The sequence below is a fragment of the Lampris incognitus genome, chromosome 13, assembly GCF_029633865.1.
Source record: "Lampris incognitus isolate fLamInc1 chromosome 13, fLamInc1.hap2, whole genome shotgun sequence".
NCBI lineage: Eukaryota > Metazoa > Chordata > Actinopteri > Lampriformes > Lampridae > Lampris > Lampris incognitus.
Genome location: NC_079223.1, coordinates 12,924,187 through 12,939,243, shown reverse-complemented (window position 1 = coordinate 12,939,243; position 15,057 = coordinate 12,924,187). Strand labels below are relative to the sequence as shown.

Genomic DNA, 15,057 nt, shown 5'->3' with positions numbered 1-15,057 from the left:
AGGATGAGCCTGCTGGGGGCTCTATCTAGCTCACTCAAACCCCACCGTGACAGCTCTAACAGGAGACTCTTAGAATGAAATGCTCTCAAGGCTATCACCAGGCTGGTGGAGGAATTTCTGAGGCTAATGTATGGTGATGGAAAGCAAATGTTCTCCCAAAGTAAGCTAGAGCCTCCTCCCAAAGCAAGCCTTTCGAAAAAGCTCACTTAAAAATATATGACCTTGTCATGGCTGACCTGAATTCCCCAGCTATCGTGGTGCCCATTGGGAGGAGCCTGTCAGACAGCGACATCCTTGAGCAGTGAATGTTCTGAAGAGGAAGTAGGATCTGAGTTTAGCCTGACCAAGCACTGCAGCAAGGAGGGGAGGTCAGCACTGGCAGGAAGTGATGCACAAAAGCTCAAGATTAAGAGGGCTAAAAAGGTCAGCAGGTCAGTGAACTACGGAGAAGGAATGGCTGTAAGGTGGCAGACGGGGGGTGAGAGGCACGACTACACGGAATATTTCGGTCTTGACTACATATACGACCTCCTCCTCCAACATCCAACAACTAAAAGGAGTCTTCCTCTGTGAGCAACAGGTAAGTTGTGCTCCTTAATGGTTCCGGTGCTTGTGAAGCGGATACCTCCTCGTACCATCTGACATATTCAACCAGAAGATCCAACGTTTGAGTCAGAGGACAGCGAGGGGGCTGAGAGACTGATGGCCAAACGTTCCCAGCATACCCCTCAAACCGAAAGGCTAAAGTTAGCAGGGTGGTCCTGAGGGATCTCCAGGCCAAATTCAGCTCTGCCATGCTGGCTGATGACTACCGGGAACACACTTTTCTTTCTTTCTTTCTTTTTCCGGGAACACACTTTTGATGACGCCATGGTGAGGTCTCTGACGTACAATAGATAACGCCTGCCGGCGGTGAATTCAAATGTAAAAAACACACATCATGCAACATCTGATACAGTATTTTATTCAATCCACCCTTTCATCTGATCGCCATTTCATCAAGTCATTGTTTAATTGAAACTTTTTTTTGAACTTTTACCCCTCATAATCGTAGGCGGTTTTGGGGAGGGGCCAACAGGGCCAGTGCCCCTGTAACACTGAGCTTGGACCCCCCCCCCCCAAGAGTCTACAATAATGTAAACTACTAATAAGACCCGTTAGCTAACGGGTCTGACCCTTTAGCCGAGCGGTTAGTGATGTCGCCTTGTGGTGCAGTACACCTCGTATCGAATCCCGCACCGGGCAAGAAAATAACCGCTTACATTGGTGGCAGCGGTGGGATCCGGAAGTGTGCAGATCTTCAGAAGTCTCTTCGGAGCGCGGGAAGAACAAAGCGCGAGGCGCGCTTCCGGGAGAGGGTGACGACTGTAAACTACTAAGACACGTTAGCCCAGGGGTTCCCAATAGGCGGCCCGCGGGCCACGTCCGGCTCGTGACGGGTTGATTTATGGTCCACGATAATTTTTGGAGAAATGCCAGAAGGAAGATTTTTTTTTATTTCCCCACCAAAAAAAAAATAAAAAAAAAAATAAATTTCTTAGTAAAAGTAAGACTAGTAATATATCGAAAAATAGATGAAAAATCTCTGTTTAAATTATAATACCTGCAACGTATCGACACCAAAACAAACTAACGAACAACCTGCTGCTGGAGGTTGAGTGGCCCGCTATGAAAAGTAATTGGGGACCCCTGCGTTAGCCCCTAGCTAACGGGTCTGACCCTTTAGCCGAGCGGTTAGCGATGTCGCCTTGTGGTGCAGTACACCCCGTATCGAATCTCGCACCGGGCAAGAAAATAACCGCTTACAATAATAACAAAATTATCGATTTCTTGCGACGATATGGCGCTGACGCGGAAGGCGGAACAAATGTGGCTCATCATTCTAGTCGGATCCCTTAGAGCGGCACACCGCCACGGGCTGGCCGAAGCACGGAAGTAGGCTACCAGCCACCTGTTAGCGCTGACCAGAAGCGAGAATCAAAGCTGAACGTTGCGAGAGTACCCACGAAGAATTGCAGGTGAGCAAAAGTATTTTATTTGTGCAACTGTTACAAGGTAAGACTTCTGGTCTGGAAATGTTGTTGTTGACTAGTTAGCTTAACAGCAGCCAGTGTAAACAGCTACAGCTAAGAGGTTGCTTGTAATTAACCCTTCGCGCGTACGGTGTGATTAGCCGTTTAGCGCGTATGCATGCTAAAACCGGTGCGATTAGAAAACTAGATTATAACAATTCTAGCTAACTTCAGCTTTGAGGAATTAGCGATTTAACATTAAAAGTATAGCAAATGCTAACAGAAAACTGTGAGAAGCTTGATAACGCTATTGAAAACATAACGAACTATTTGACATAACGTATTTTAAGTGATTTTGTGGTTTGCCTGATTATGGATTTTTACCCGATCATCGATGATATCTATTGAGAAACGCAAATCTGCGTAAATCAAGTCAGAAACGGCTAACTGCTAAGTTGTAGCAAGATGGCGGACGGTGAACGCCATTGCCGGCCTCGGTTTTGTACAGAACCTGAGATTTACGAGACAAAAGGTGGCAGCAACATAAGAAAGATGCCGGCAACATAAAGTCTTGCCTTAAAGCAGTGGGTCTCAAACTTTTTCTGTCATGCTCCCCTTTGGAGGAAGACACATCTTCATGCCCTCCGCCCAAACGAAATGGTGACGAAATGGGCCACGTTTAACTTTATTTAAATAACATCAAGATCATGAACATTCCTTTCACTTTTCTTTTAGTAATTTCTGTTGTGCAAATAACAAATGCAAGTCAACTTCATCAAACCTCATTTTGTGACGTTTGTCACTAGATTGCTCCATCAGTCTGTGTGCTTTTTCAAAAACAGAAAAACGAAATAAATTTGAAAAATCACGTTGCTAGAACATTAACCATAAAGTTCAATCTACATAAACAAAAAAAAAGCAAATGCAGATAGTTAGGAAAAACGATGAGCAAGTCAACTTTTGAGAGCTCAAGTCTTATCACTGCATTAGTGGCTGCAATGAACCTATTTTGCACTGCACATCTTTTCAAAACGGGGTTGCAGGCTTGATACTGCCACTCTCAAGTCTTGCTCAATGTTGAGCTTGGATTTGTACTTTGTTTTAAGCGAGGCAACAGCCGTAAAGCCCATCTCACAGAAATAGGATGTGGCGAAGGGAAGCAGATTGCCCACAGCCCTCTGTCCTGAGTGGCCGCTCTCTCTCCACACCAAGCCAGAATTCACTCAGTGTCAGCCTCAGGGTGGAGTCAGATGTCATCTTGATGAACTGGTCCTCTTCAGCAGAGCTGAAATCAGGAGGTGCTGCTGCATTGAATGGATCTGTCATCCAGTCATACTGAGCATTGTTGTTTGGGAAGGATTTTTGAAAGAATCCTCTCAGGGAAGAGATGTGCTCCTTAAGACGTGAAATCACTGTGGTGGCTCCAGAATCACTGGTTTCAACAAGTTCACTCAGATTCTCAAAGAAATCAGTATTTCCTTGATCAAGTCGCCTGCCCCACATCTCAAGTTTTCAAGTGAATGCACTGATCTTGTCTGCCAGGTGAAGAAGGGGCTTGTCTCTGCCTCGATGCGAGGGTCTAAGGACAGGATGTTGTGTTGCTGTAAAGCCCCTTGAGGCAAATTTGTAATTTGTGATATTGGGCTATACAAATAAAAATTGACTTGACTTGAAGCTGAAGCTTTAATTCATTCAGCTTTCTAAATATATCGCTGAGATAGGCCAGTTTCATCAGAAATTGTGCATCACTAAACTTGCTTGCAACTTCATGCATACACTCCTCCTCCAGAAACACCCGAATTTCCTCTTCGAGGTCAGACTCGCAACAACACTTTTACTTTTGGGTTCACAGTGTCTTTCTTTTCGTCCTTGTCAAATATCTCTCCATTCTGTGAACCTACAGACTGTGTCATGAAAGCATGTTTTGTTGATTGTTCCACCATGAAAAAGATTCCGACATCAGAACAGTAGTTCTACACTACATCTCCCCCCCATTCCCCATGCGCCACACACTTTGAGAAATACTGCCTTAATGTATTGAATGAGTGTGGAGTGAAGATTCCCAGATTTGTCTCTCATTACTTTGATGCTCTGCCGCCGGTGACATTCTCCAACATGGATGTCTTGAGCCTGCTTGGAAGAATGGAGCAGCTGTACATGCATGGAGGTCAGCTCCATGAAGCATGTAATGCAGATACAGGCTAAAAAGATCTTTGGTCTATCACATGCAAAGCAATGCAGATACAGGCTAATGTGAGCAAAGATCTTCGGTCTATCACAAAAGATTGATCGCCGAGTGTGTGCATTGGAGTGCTCCACTGACCTGACTAGGGGCAATGGTCCAGATACATCGGTGGCGGTGGTTGAAGCCACTGTCATGGGCACGATGGATGGAGCCGTCAGCCTGGTAGGCACGGCATCTGAGGCTGCACTGGCGGAAGCCTCGGGCCTGGGAGCTGAGGAGAGAGCCAAAGATGGAGCTTCAGTGGTGGTCTCCACTCTGGAAGTGGAGAAGGCTGAGATAGCGGAGGGTACTGGTGGATTAACGTCTTTGCCAGGCTCCTCAATGTGGAGTCAAGTTGTGAAACGTCGCCCAGCAAAAGTTGCCAGTCACGCAAGATAGTGTACTGTTAACTCTGGGCAGAAAAAGAAATCCGGTAATGTTACAAATAAATATGTTATAAATATGGTAACTGGAGCTGGGAGTAATATCAAAGTTGTAAAGACAAAGCAGGTGAGTGTTTTGCCGTCAAGTTCGCACCAGACCTAGATGCGGACACTCTATCCGGGTATCTTAAGATAAACTTAGCTGTGATGTTATCTGTCAAAAGATTGACTCAGTACACAGTAGATTTGGCTCATTTAAGATATCTGCTGAATGCAATGAGGTTGACGAAATGTACTATCCGGAGCTCTGGCCTGAAGGGGCACTTGTCCGGCGCTATTATGAGCCATGCAGGGGTGGAGTTAGTGGGTCAAACACTGCTTTTGCTGCGGGGGGGGGGGGGGATGAGTATGCTTGCTGGTGATATGGTCACTCACTAGTCTTGCTAAATGACCATTTGGGTTTTGTCATACAACTGGTGGCCTGCATCTGGGCCAGACCGCAGGGGATAAAGCTTGCCGCATAGTTGTTGAAAACCTTTTGGAGAACTGTGACATACTATGTATGCAAGAGACTTTTTTAGCAAAGCAAGACTTGGAAAAACTCCAAAGTTTAGTTTTTCCAAGTCTTGATGATAACTTTCATGGGGCTGGTGAGTCTACAACTGACATTGGCATGGGAATAGTCAGAGGCAGAATACCAGGGGGTGTGGCTATTCTATAGAATAAGAAGCTCGACTCATTGATAAATGTGGTTATGCTTGGTGTTGACTGGTGCATTTGCAATACAGTTTACTCACAGTGACAGGGAATTCTTTATCCTTGATGTGTATACACCCTATGAATGCCATCAGAATGAGAATGGATATTTAAATAGGCTTGCATTCATCAATTCCTTTATTCAAGATAATACTTCTTCCAGTGTGCATGTCATTGGGGATTTGAATGCGGATATCTCAGACAGGAAGTCATTATTTGCTAATCACATGGCTCAGTAACCTTATATTGTCAAGCAAAGTGCTTTTGCCTACAAATAGTTATACATACACAAGTGAGGCCTGGGACACTTCATCATGGCTGGACCACTGTATTTGCACTGCTGATGCACATGCCTTGTTGGGGGAGTATGAGTATTATGTATGGGGCTGCAATGACTGATCACATACCTCTTGCTGTGGCTATAAATGTTGAACATCTACCTGTGCTATCTAGTAATGGAGACAATGACAACGCAGGAAGTTTGGACTGGTCAACTCTTACAAAGGAGGACATCTTAGCCTCTCATGCCCGTACAGATGAAACTTTGGGTAATATAGTACATCTGCTTAGAGATGCAGTTACGTGCAGAGACATTAATTGTAAGGATATGAGGCATAGGAGCGATCTCTGCTGTATGTATGATGATATTGTTAATGCTTTGTATGAAGGCAGTAAGCCCTACTTACTATAAGTATAAAAATAAGACGCATAACATCAGGCCTGGTTGGAACAAGTATGTAGTGGGATCTCTGCTGATGCTGAGACTCTTTCGAAAGGCAGCGTTTGTGATAAATGTCTTTTATGGCTGGGAGCTGGGTACCAGTGATACGCTGGGCCGCCCTGATGACCCACTGCAGAGCTTTCTGGTCTACTTATGTGCAGTTGCCGTACCACACTGAGACGCAGCTGGTCAGGATGCTCTCTGTGGTGCAGTGGTAGAAGTTGGTGAGACCATGCAAGTGAAATGGGGTAATAGCGTTTCAGCCCAATTTGGGGTTAGCAGTGGTGTCAGACAAAGGGGAGTTATGTCTCCAGTTCTCTACAATCTATATATTGATGATTTGTCCAAGCAGTTGAAAGCCTGTAACACTGTGCGCGTGATTGGTAATATCTGGGTGAACCATATTATGTATGCAGATGACCTTGTCATCCTTAATCCTTGTAGCACTGGTCTCCAGCATCTCCTTAATATATGTTCTGTGTATGGTGTGGCGATGGATATCGGATACAATGCTAGTAAGTGTTATGATCTGCAGAACCAAAGAGGTCAATTATTTAAAATTTCCTGATTTTAAATTGTCTAATAATCTTGGGTATGTAATAAGGTGAAATGTCTTGGACATTATATTACTGATCAAGTGACAGACCATGATATTTATAGGCAATGCTGCAGGATGTATGCACAAGCAAACACTCTCACGCAAGTTTGGTATGTGTTCAGTTAGTGTGAAGATGTCTCTGTTCATATACATATTGTACACCACTTTATACTGCACACCTGTAGTCAAACTACAAAAAAACAAGCTTACAGAGATTTCGAGTAGCTTATAATGATGGAATGAGAATACTACTAAAAAGACCTAGATGGTGTAGTGCAAGTGAAAAGTTTGTGGCTGCAGGAGTCAATACTTTCAGGCTGTTCTAAGAAATCTCATGTATAAATTTATTTGCCGGCTCAATGACTCTGATAATGTAATCATCATGAGTTTAACTAATATAAGATTCAGTGCCACACGCTACCAATCCCAGCAGTGGGACCACTGGTATAGCTGCCTTCTTGTAAGACACTAATTTGTTCCTTTTATGTTATTTTATTGTGCGTATGCTATGTATTGTCTTGGGATTACATTTTACCAATGGTTCTTATCTTTTATTAGGGGTGGGATGATTCACAAATCTCACAGTTCGAAACATCTCACAATTCAGGGCTCACGATTTTGATTAAATACGATACAGTGGACGCCTTGGTAAGCAAGAGACAAAACACCATTGCAATTCTCTATTTTTCATTTATTTGAAGAATTAGGCCCAACGTTTTGGCATTATCAAGGCACGTATTCAAATGTAATGCAAGTGCAAAAGTTCTAACAAAATGTTGTGCCATCTTTTCTTGTTATGTAACACAATTGCTTTACTTTTAAGACTTGACACTTTAAAAACTACTAGAATGACCAACGCAGTCATTTTGACTGTTTCGGATTTTCAAAGTTTAATAACTTTGTGAAAAAAAAAGATACAGACCTGCTGCTCCCTGAATGCTCCTAAAATTGCATATATTTGCATTAAAATTAGTTTTCGATCAATTGCACACAAAAAAGGTTATGATAAGATCGATCTAAAACGACCATGAGTGGTCAAAATGATTGCACATCATCGTGCGCGTCATGTCACTATTTATGTGTTGTTTGCGTCATTTCCTTCACAATGTTCAGTTCTTTTTTTTCCAGTTTCACGTTTAACAGGCCTTGTTACATTTGTTAGATTAGCAATATGTATTTTCCGTGTAGTATTTCAGGTAATATTTCCAACATGTCTGGGTACAGATGCCGTTTCAGATGCACCATGATTACCACTGAGGCGTTGCAGTATTTACAGGCATTGGGACAGCGGCGATATTTAATTGTTTGAAAAATAGTATTGTAACGATCATGGATGTGTAGACTCACTAGCGCGTTGGCTAACGGGTCGGACCCTTTAGTCGACTGCTTAACGTAGTCGCCCGTGGTGCGGGAGACCTGGGTTTGCGTCCTGGCTCCGGCGGTTCCCAGCGCTCCCCTGAATTCGCTACAGTATTAAAGTCGTTGAAATGTTAATTTTGGTGTCAGTCGTTAACTACCAGACATACCAGTACGATGCATTAATACCAATAGTATTGGTATCGGCCCTGAAAAAAAACCCATATCAGTCGACCCCTATTAATAACACACGATCTCGCGAAATGGGGAGCATCTTGAATCGTGAAGGCCGTATCAAACGATTCGGAATTTGATCCAGTATCGTCCCCACCCCTATCTTTTGTGGCTTTGTTTTTTTTTTTCTTTACCATGTGTCTGTTATGGAGTCCGAGTCTGCAACATAATAAAATTTTGAGTTGAGTAATGTGCGCTACATAACATAAAAAATAAGTTACATGCGAAAGGGTTAATACTTGCTGTAAACTTTGCGATAGTGTTTGGAAGAAAATTTCTGTCTTCATGAATGGTTTGCCCGAGTTGATGGCATGCTATACATTCATCTCCATCGGTTTTGCTATATAGTTGTGAAATGGAAGCACAAAGGCTACCACAACACATTCATTCAATCAAGCCAGCAACAGTTTATTAATATTCTGGGTTGCTGAGGTGTTGTGCATTCCTCTGTTGTTTTTGCTCTATAGTTATCATCAAAATGAAGAGGAAAAAAAGGATATTATGTCCTGTTTTGCTGCCCCCAAAAAATAAAAACGACAACGATGAGGCAGACATTGAGACAGAGCCAGATAATCCAGGTGTTGAGAGAGCTGAAGAGAAACAGCAGGAAGTGTAGAGTGCCACAGAGAGAAAACCAGAGGACTTGTTAGTTGGAAAGACCTTCTAGTTCAGTAGCACTGGTACCGTTCATTGAGCCATATAAAGAAGTGTTTTTTTGAGCTCTTCAGACTCTGCAAAATAGCTGTCGCAATCCCAGTGAGTTATGCTTCTTGTGGGCAGAGTTTTTCTATGCTGAAGCTGGTGAAAACTTACCTCAGATCCACCATAACCGACGAGAGATTGAGCAATCTGGGTGTACCAAGTATTGAGTTTAGGAGGGCAAAGGCTTTGAATCTTGATGCGTTTGTTGATCGGTTTGCCAGAAATCACAAAAACCGCAGAAAACAGTTGCTGTAATGTGAAATTCTAGAAAGGAATACGGACTCGGATGCAGAGACCCTCTAGTAAAGTAGAGCTTGTGCTGTTCACTGAGCCTTATAAAGACGTGTTATAGCATATAATGTGCTGTAACTTGAGCTGAAGCTAACAGGAATGGGTTTTATTTTGTTTTCAGTATTGTAATTTAATAAAACTGTAACTGTTAGTTACAGAAACCAATACTGTTACTGAAACAAATAACTAACTGTAAGTTATGAAACAAATACTGTTACTGAATAAAATACCAATCATGGTATTTTATTTATTTATAAAATATTTTAAAATATAAAATATTTTATAAAATAAGGGTTTTTTGTGTGTGCGTGCTATTACTTTATATACTGAGCTAAAATTTTTGAAAGCTCTCTGTCTCTTTTGTCTCGTGTTAAATGTACCCCTCTGACAACACAACTAGCTCCAGCCTGCCCCCCCCCCCCCCAGTAAGATTGGTCTAGAACCACCACTGCTCATAATACAACGGCGACAGAAAACAGATGAGAAATAAATGTCGGAAATACTTTGGGCACCTTTGAAGGAGAACATGTACAAAAAGGACTGCTGTCAAATGTCAAGCCAATATTAACTGAACACCCCCTCAAATACAGCCCAATTATGATAAATAGCCTATTTTATTTCTTTTGAAGTCCAAATTAAAGAACTGTATGGAGCCAAACTGTCAAAGAAGCATTGTCCAAATAATTTGGCTGCTAGAAGGGAAAGTTTTCCCTCAAACCTTTTTTTTTTAATGTATTGTCACATTTTCTCCAGTAGATAAAGACAATGGTGTTAATTGGGTAGGTCCAGAGGACGTTATCATCCCTGACATTCAGCTTTCTCAGCAGAACTCCTCTCCAGGTTAGGCAACCTGTCTGGCAAGAGACTGAGGTCCATCAGGGCCATCTCCTCATGCCTCAAGAACCGTTTCTTCCCTGCTCCAGTCAGACTAATCAACAGGTTCCCTGCATCCCCACTGACAGACTTGCTTTTTGTTTTTTTTTCTAGATTTTTTTCACATACGTAGTTATTTTATAATACTGAAGACAGTATTTTTCTTACACTCGCAACTGTAATAATTGATTACATGTATATAGCGCTTTATGTAGATGCCCAAAGCACTTCGTATTGAAGGGGGTAACTCACCTCAACCACCAGCAATGTGTAGCACCACCTGGGTGACGCACGGCAGCCATTTTGCATCAAAATGCTCACCACACATTAGTTTGAGGTGGAGATTGAGTAATCCCTGAGCCACTTACACGGTGGTGGGGATGATTAGGTGGCCAGATTGAGAGAGCCAGATTGGGAAGTTTGCCCGGACACCGGGGGACCCCCTACTGTTTGTGATAAGTGCTGTGGGAACTTTAATGAACACAGTGAGTCAGGACCTCGGTTTAACATTTCATCCGAAGGGCGGCATCTCCTACAGTACAGTGTCTTCATCACTGCACCAGGGCATTGGGATATTTGTTGTGTATTATGACTAGGACCAGAGGGAAGACTGCCCTCTACTGGACCACCAACACCACTTCCAGCAGCCACTAATTTTCCCGGGAGGTCTCCCATTTAAGTACTAGTCAAGCCCATACCTGCTTATTCTGTCATTTGGCATGACTACTACTACTACTGCTGCTACTACTACTACTACTACCACCGTTAGGGGTCGCCACATCGGATCATCCGTTTCCATCTGTACTTTACTTTCCATTTACTGTACCAACAATGCCAAGCTAAATTCCCAGTGCATGTAATGCGTATGGCAATAAAATAATCTCTGATGATCATGTAGTTGTGCAGGTGTATTTGGACACCATCAGCATTCTTAGTAATGTTATTAATGATTTGTCATGTTTTAAACATTGTCAAACTCAGTTTGCCTGTGCTGTTTTTATAATGGCCAGACTGGGTGCTATAATTCCATCCATCCATCCAGTGTCATAGGGATGCTGGAGCCTATCCCAGCAGTCATTGGGCGGCAGGCGGGGAGACACCCTGGACAGGCTGCCAGGCCATCACAGGGCTATAATTAAAGATCTTTATTTCTAAATAAATTGTCAATTGTTATATCAAAAACATTCTTGTGGACAGTTCAAACTTGAACATTTGATTCAGCTGCTTTGGTATACACAAGTAGGCTGTGATTCTTTGTGCCTCAAACTGCCTTCCACAATTGAACCATGTATGATTAAGGTACACTTCGTATTTTATTTAGTTAAAGATTTTAACAGTAGAATGACCCAGTTCTTATTTATGTCGTCAATGAGTTTCCATCAGTTTACTCAAATTTGCCCTAAGCCAGAGTCTGTAGTATTTTATTTCATTCCTTTTACTCTTTTTTTTTTTAGCAGTTTGAGTTTGCCTAAAAAGCATTTCACTGCTCATTGTACTTGTACATTAAAAATGTGACAAATAAACCTCCCGTGACCCCGAGAGCAGGATAAGCGGTTTGGATAATGGATGGATGGAGACCTTTAAATCTTGAAATAGGTTTGCTCTGAATGTGTCGTAGTCACACGTGACTTGGTAGCTTGAAGCTCATCAAGCAGGTTGATGCTTGTGAAAATCTATCCGGTCCAGAATGTCACCAAACTTTTGAGGACGTCTGAGGAAGCTTTCAAATGGAAAGATAGGATGACACCCAAAGCCTCCTGATATGATCTTCACAATGACCAGTTTACAAGTACTCACCAGGCTGTGAAGTCAGTACAAATTACATCCATTTTTGATCAGTTTGAGTAAAATGGGTGTCAGGTGCAGTAGCTGGATTGAACCACATTGCTGTATAAGGTAATTTAAACAAACTGAACACTTTCAATGAATTGTCCAAGAAATTCTGTGAGCCGGCACTTGTCCTCAAGCAGCTCCACTGGAGCAAGATTTGAAACGTCAATTTTTAGCTTCCTCGCCAACTTCTATAACCTCTCGGATAAGGTCCCAATAACACGTGAAGAAGAAAGAAATGACACCATAGTTCATTTTAAAAGCATTTTAATGGCTTTTTGCACATATGTAACAGAGAGAGGAGAAGTCTACGGGTGCAGTTCCAACTACCAGTGAGCCCTGGTCCACATCATACTGACCAACTCAACTACAGCCCCAGCCCCGCCCAACCAACCCCACCCGCTCTGGCAAAATGAGCCCCCCGCCCCACCCTACCCCACCCCCATCGTGGCATTTTTGATTGTGCAATATGAAGAAATATTTCACTACTATAGTTAGTGACAGAAGAATGCACACCATATCATTGTTCATCAAATAGCCAGAGAATGTAGCAAAGAAAATAGACAGAAATCATTTCAGGCCTGGACCAACTACAAATGGAAATTCATTTCAATTACTCGAACCATTTCTCTTCAGCCTGCCTGGGTTGTTGAGATAGGTTGAGATGGGACTTCCTCATCTACGTCCCAGGATCCACCAGACAAACCTCGCCCACGACAACAAAACAAGCAACCCTTTATCCCGCTATCCAGTTTTGGGCCCATTTTATTCTCAGGCGAGGCCAAATACACAGTAATTGAACTGATTTAATGCACAGTAATTGGCAGGCACGAGTCTGACTCTTAAGAATGCAGTGCTAAAGCCAACAAGCAAGCGACCATAATTCTGCAACATTATTCCCAGTAAATGCTTTAGAATTCATCTTTCTAAACAAGAATGCTTAAGTAGTATTTTGATAGTACATTTACGTCTCCATTCTTGTCGGACTAAATAAATCTTAAACATTGCAGAACTTAAAATACATACTGTAGGAAAAATTACTTCATATAACTAAGGGTAGAAGTTAATGTTTCTGTAAAACAAAACAGCTGTGTAAAATAAAACTTACTGGATACTGTAAAATTTAATGAGTTATTAAACATTCTTACTGGTCTTTGTTGGGATCTGGTAAGAACACCAACATGACTCCTTCATTTAAATTTGTTAAGTGTACATAAGCATTATGGTTTTTTAGATTAACAAAGTTATATTCTAATTAAGCTTATTACGGTTGGTGGGTCTTAGTAGTAGTAGCAGTAGTAGTAACAAGTGAAATTAAACAGGTTTTTTTTTTTTAACAATTTGTTATACACATCTTTTACATACAGATAAACACACCACGGGTTAACATTTGAAATTACAGCTGCTCCATTTTTTTTCCCTGCGAACGCACCGCAACCAGACTGGCAGAACCGGACAAAACATGATGAAAACACTTGGAAGTGAGTAGACGTGTGTTTAAAAAAAGGAAAAGACCTCAAACTAAACAAATACTGTGCAGATACCAAATTAAACTTTCCCTGGAACATACTGGGTTTATATATCGGTGTCACAGTAGAACCGAAGTGAACGGAGACCCACGTTTGGCCACGGTTTACTGGAACATGTGACAGTTATAAACCCATTATGTATTGGAAATATTCTCTTAAGTCCTTTTGAAAATACTTGCCAGAGATGAATAAAAGGGCTGATTCACTGGATTCAAAGCGCTGAAGTTGCTGATATCTGGTTCTGTGGCACTAACCTGACCTCAAACCGCCGTTTGCTGGTCAGACTGCTGTGATTTGGTTGCAGTTTGAGAAAAGCCAACTACAACAAATTGCAGAAAAACGACTTTCCTGTGTTTCTCTTCGTTTAAATGTGACGAGGCGAGCCGTCCGTAACACACCCTACTGTCTACTGAAACGGTGATTTGGGATACGAGGGAGGCGTAATTTGAAAGGGTTTACCCCGCTGTGGTCTCGGCGTTTTCCCCCAGCACACGGGGGACGGGTCACCTTGCAAAGACAAGGGCTTTGCAAAACTGAGCATGGGATCTAAGACCTACCCACAACGTGTGACAGAATGAGGACGACGAGGAAAAAGTTATCAAAAGACAAAACAAATAAAAGGATATCAACCGCCAAAAACATCAGGATGACACGTAAAGCTGGGAGATTTAAGAAAAAAAAATACTTAAGAGATAGAAAACACATAATAATAATGATAATAATAATAATAATAGTAATTAACTGTTGTGGAATTTTTTCTAAATTGGTGGTGAAGTAAACCTTTTTTTCTTTTAACGATGGCAGCTGCCCAAAGCGTTTGTAATCTTATGTTTGTGTCCTGCTCTGTATCACTGGAAAAAATAAAGAAAACAGAGAAGAAGAAGAAGAAGAAGAAGGAGGAAAGGATGGCGTATTAAAGTTGGAGCTCTGAGCCGGACCAGACGGTTGATAGGCACAGAGTGGAGAGTTCTGGCTCGGAGCTTGCATGCTGGAGTCACGCTTTGAAAGGAGGAGGAGGAGGAGGAAGAGAAGGAAGGGTTTGGAAGAGGAGGGAGAGGAAGAGCGGGTGCTGTGTTACTGTAGTAAAAAGCCGTCCTTAGATTGAATTTCCCATCAACAGAAACGAACTGAGAATATTTGCTTTAAGATTGGTTACCAGGGACGACTCCACCCAGCTGCACCCGGTGAAGAAAGGGGGAAGTAAATGAGAGGAGGAGGGGGAGAGAGAGAGAGAGAGAGAGAGAGAGAGGAGGGTGGGTAGTATCTACTTCTTCTTGCTGAACAGACTGAAACGTTTCTCCTTGTCTTTCTCTCGTTTGCCTGGGCTGGATTCTGCTGCCATGGCAACAGTGGCAGGGAGCGTCTGAGCACGTGCAGCGGCAGGGGTGCTATGGCTGCTGGGGGTGACCTCTGACCTGTCACCTGACACAGTGGCAGAGATGGCAGAGATCCACGCATTCATCTCCTCCTGTTGGTACATAGAGGTGGGGGGGATGAGACGCACACACACACGCTCAAAAACATGCAGACAGAACTTTTTCAGATGTT

General features: G+C 42.6%; 1 protein-coding gene across 1 annotated transcript in view; it reads right to left on the bottom strand.

Moving 5' to 3' along the window:
* Positions 1-12,478: 12,478 nt before the first annotated feature.
* Positions 12,479-15,057, bottom strand: part of LOC130123300 (spectrin beta chain, non-erythrocytic 1-like) — a 118,835-nt gene continuing 116,256 nt past the window's right edge. The window contains 1 exon segment of the mRNA XM_056292459.1: positions 12,479-14,977. Within this exon segment, the coding sequence (XP_056148434.1) occupies positions 14,774-14,977 (204 nt within the window). The 3' untranslated portion in view covers positions 12,479-14,773.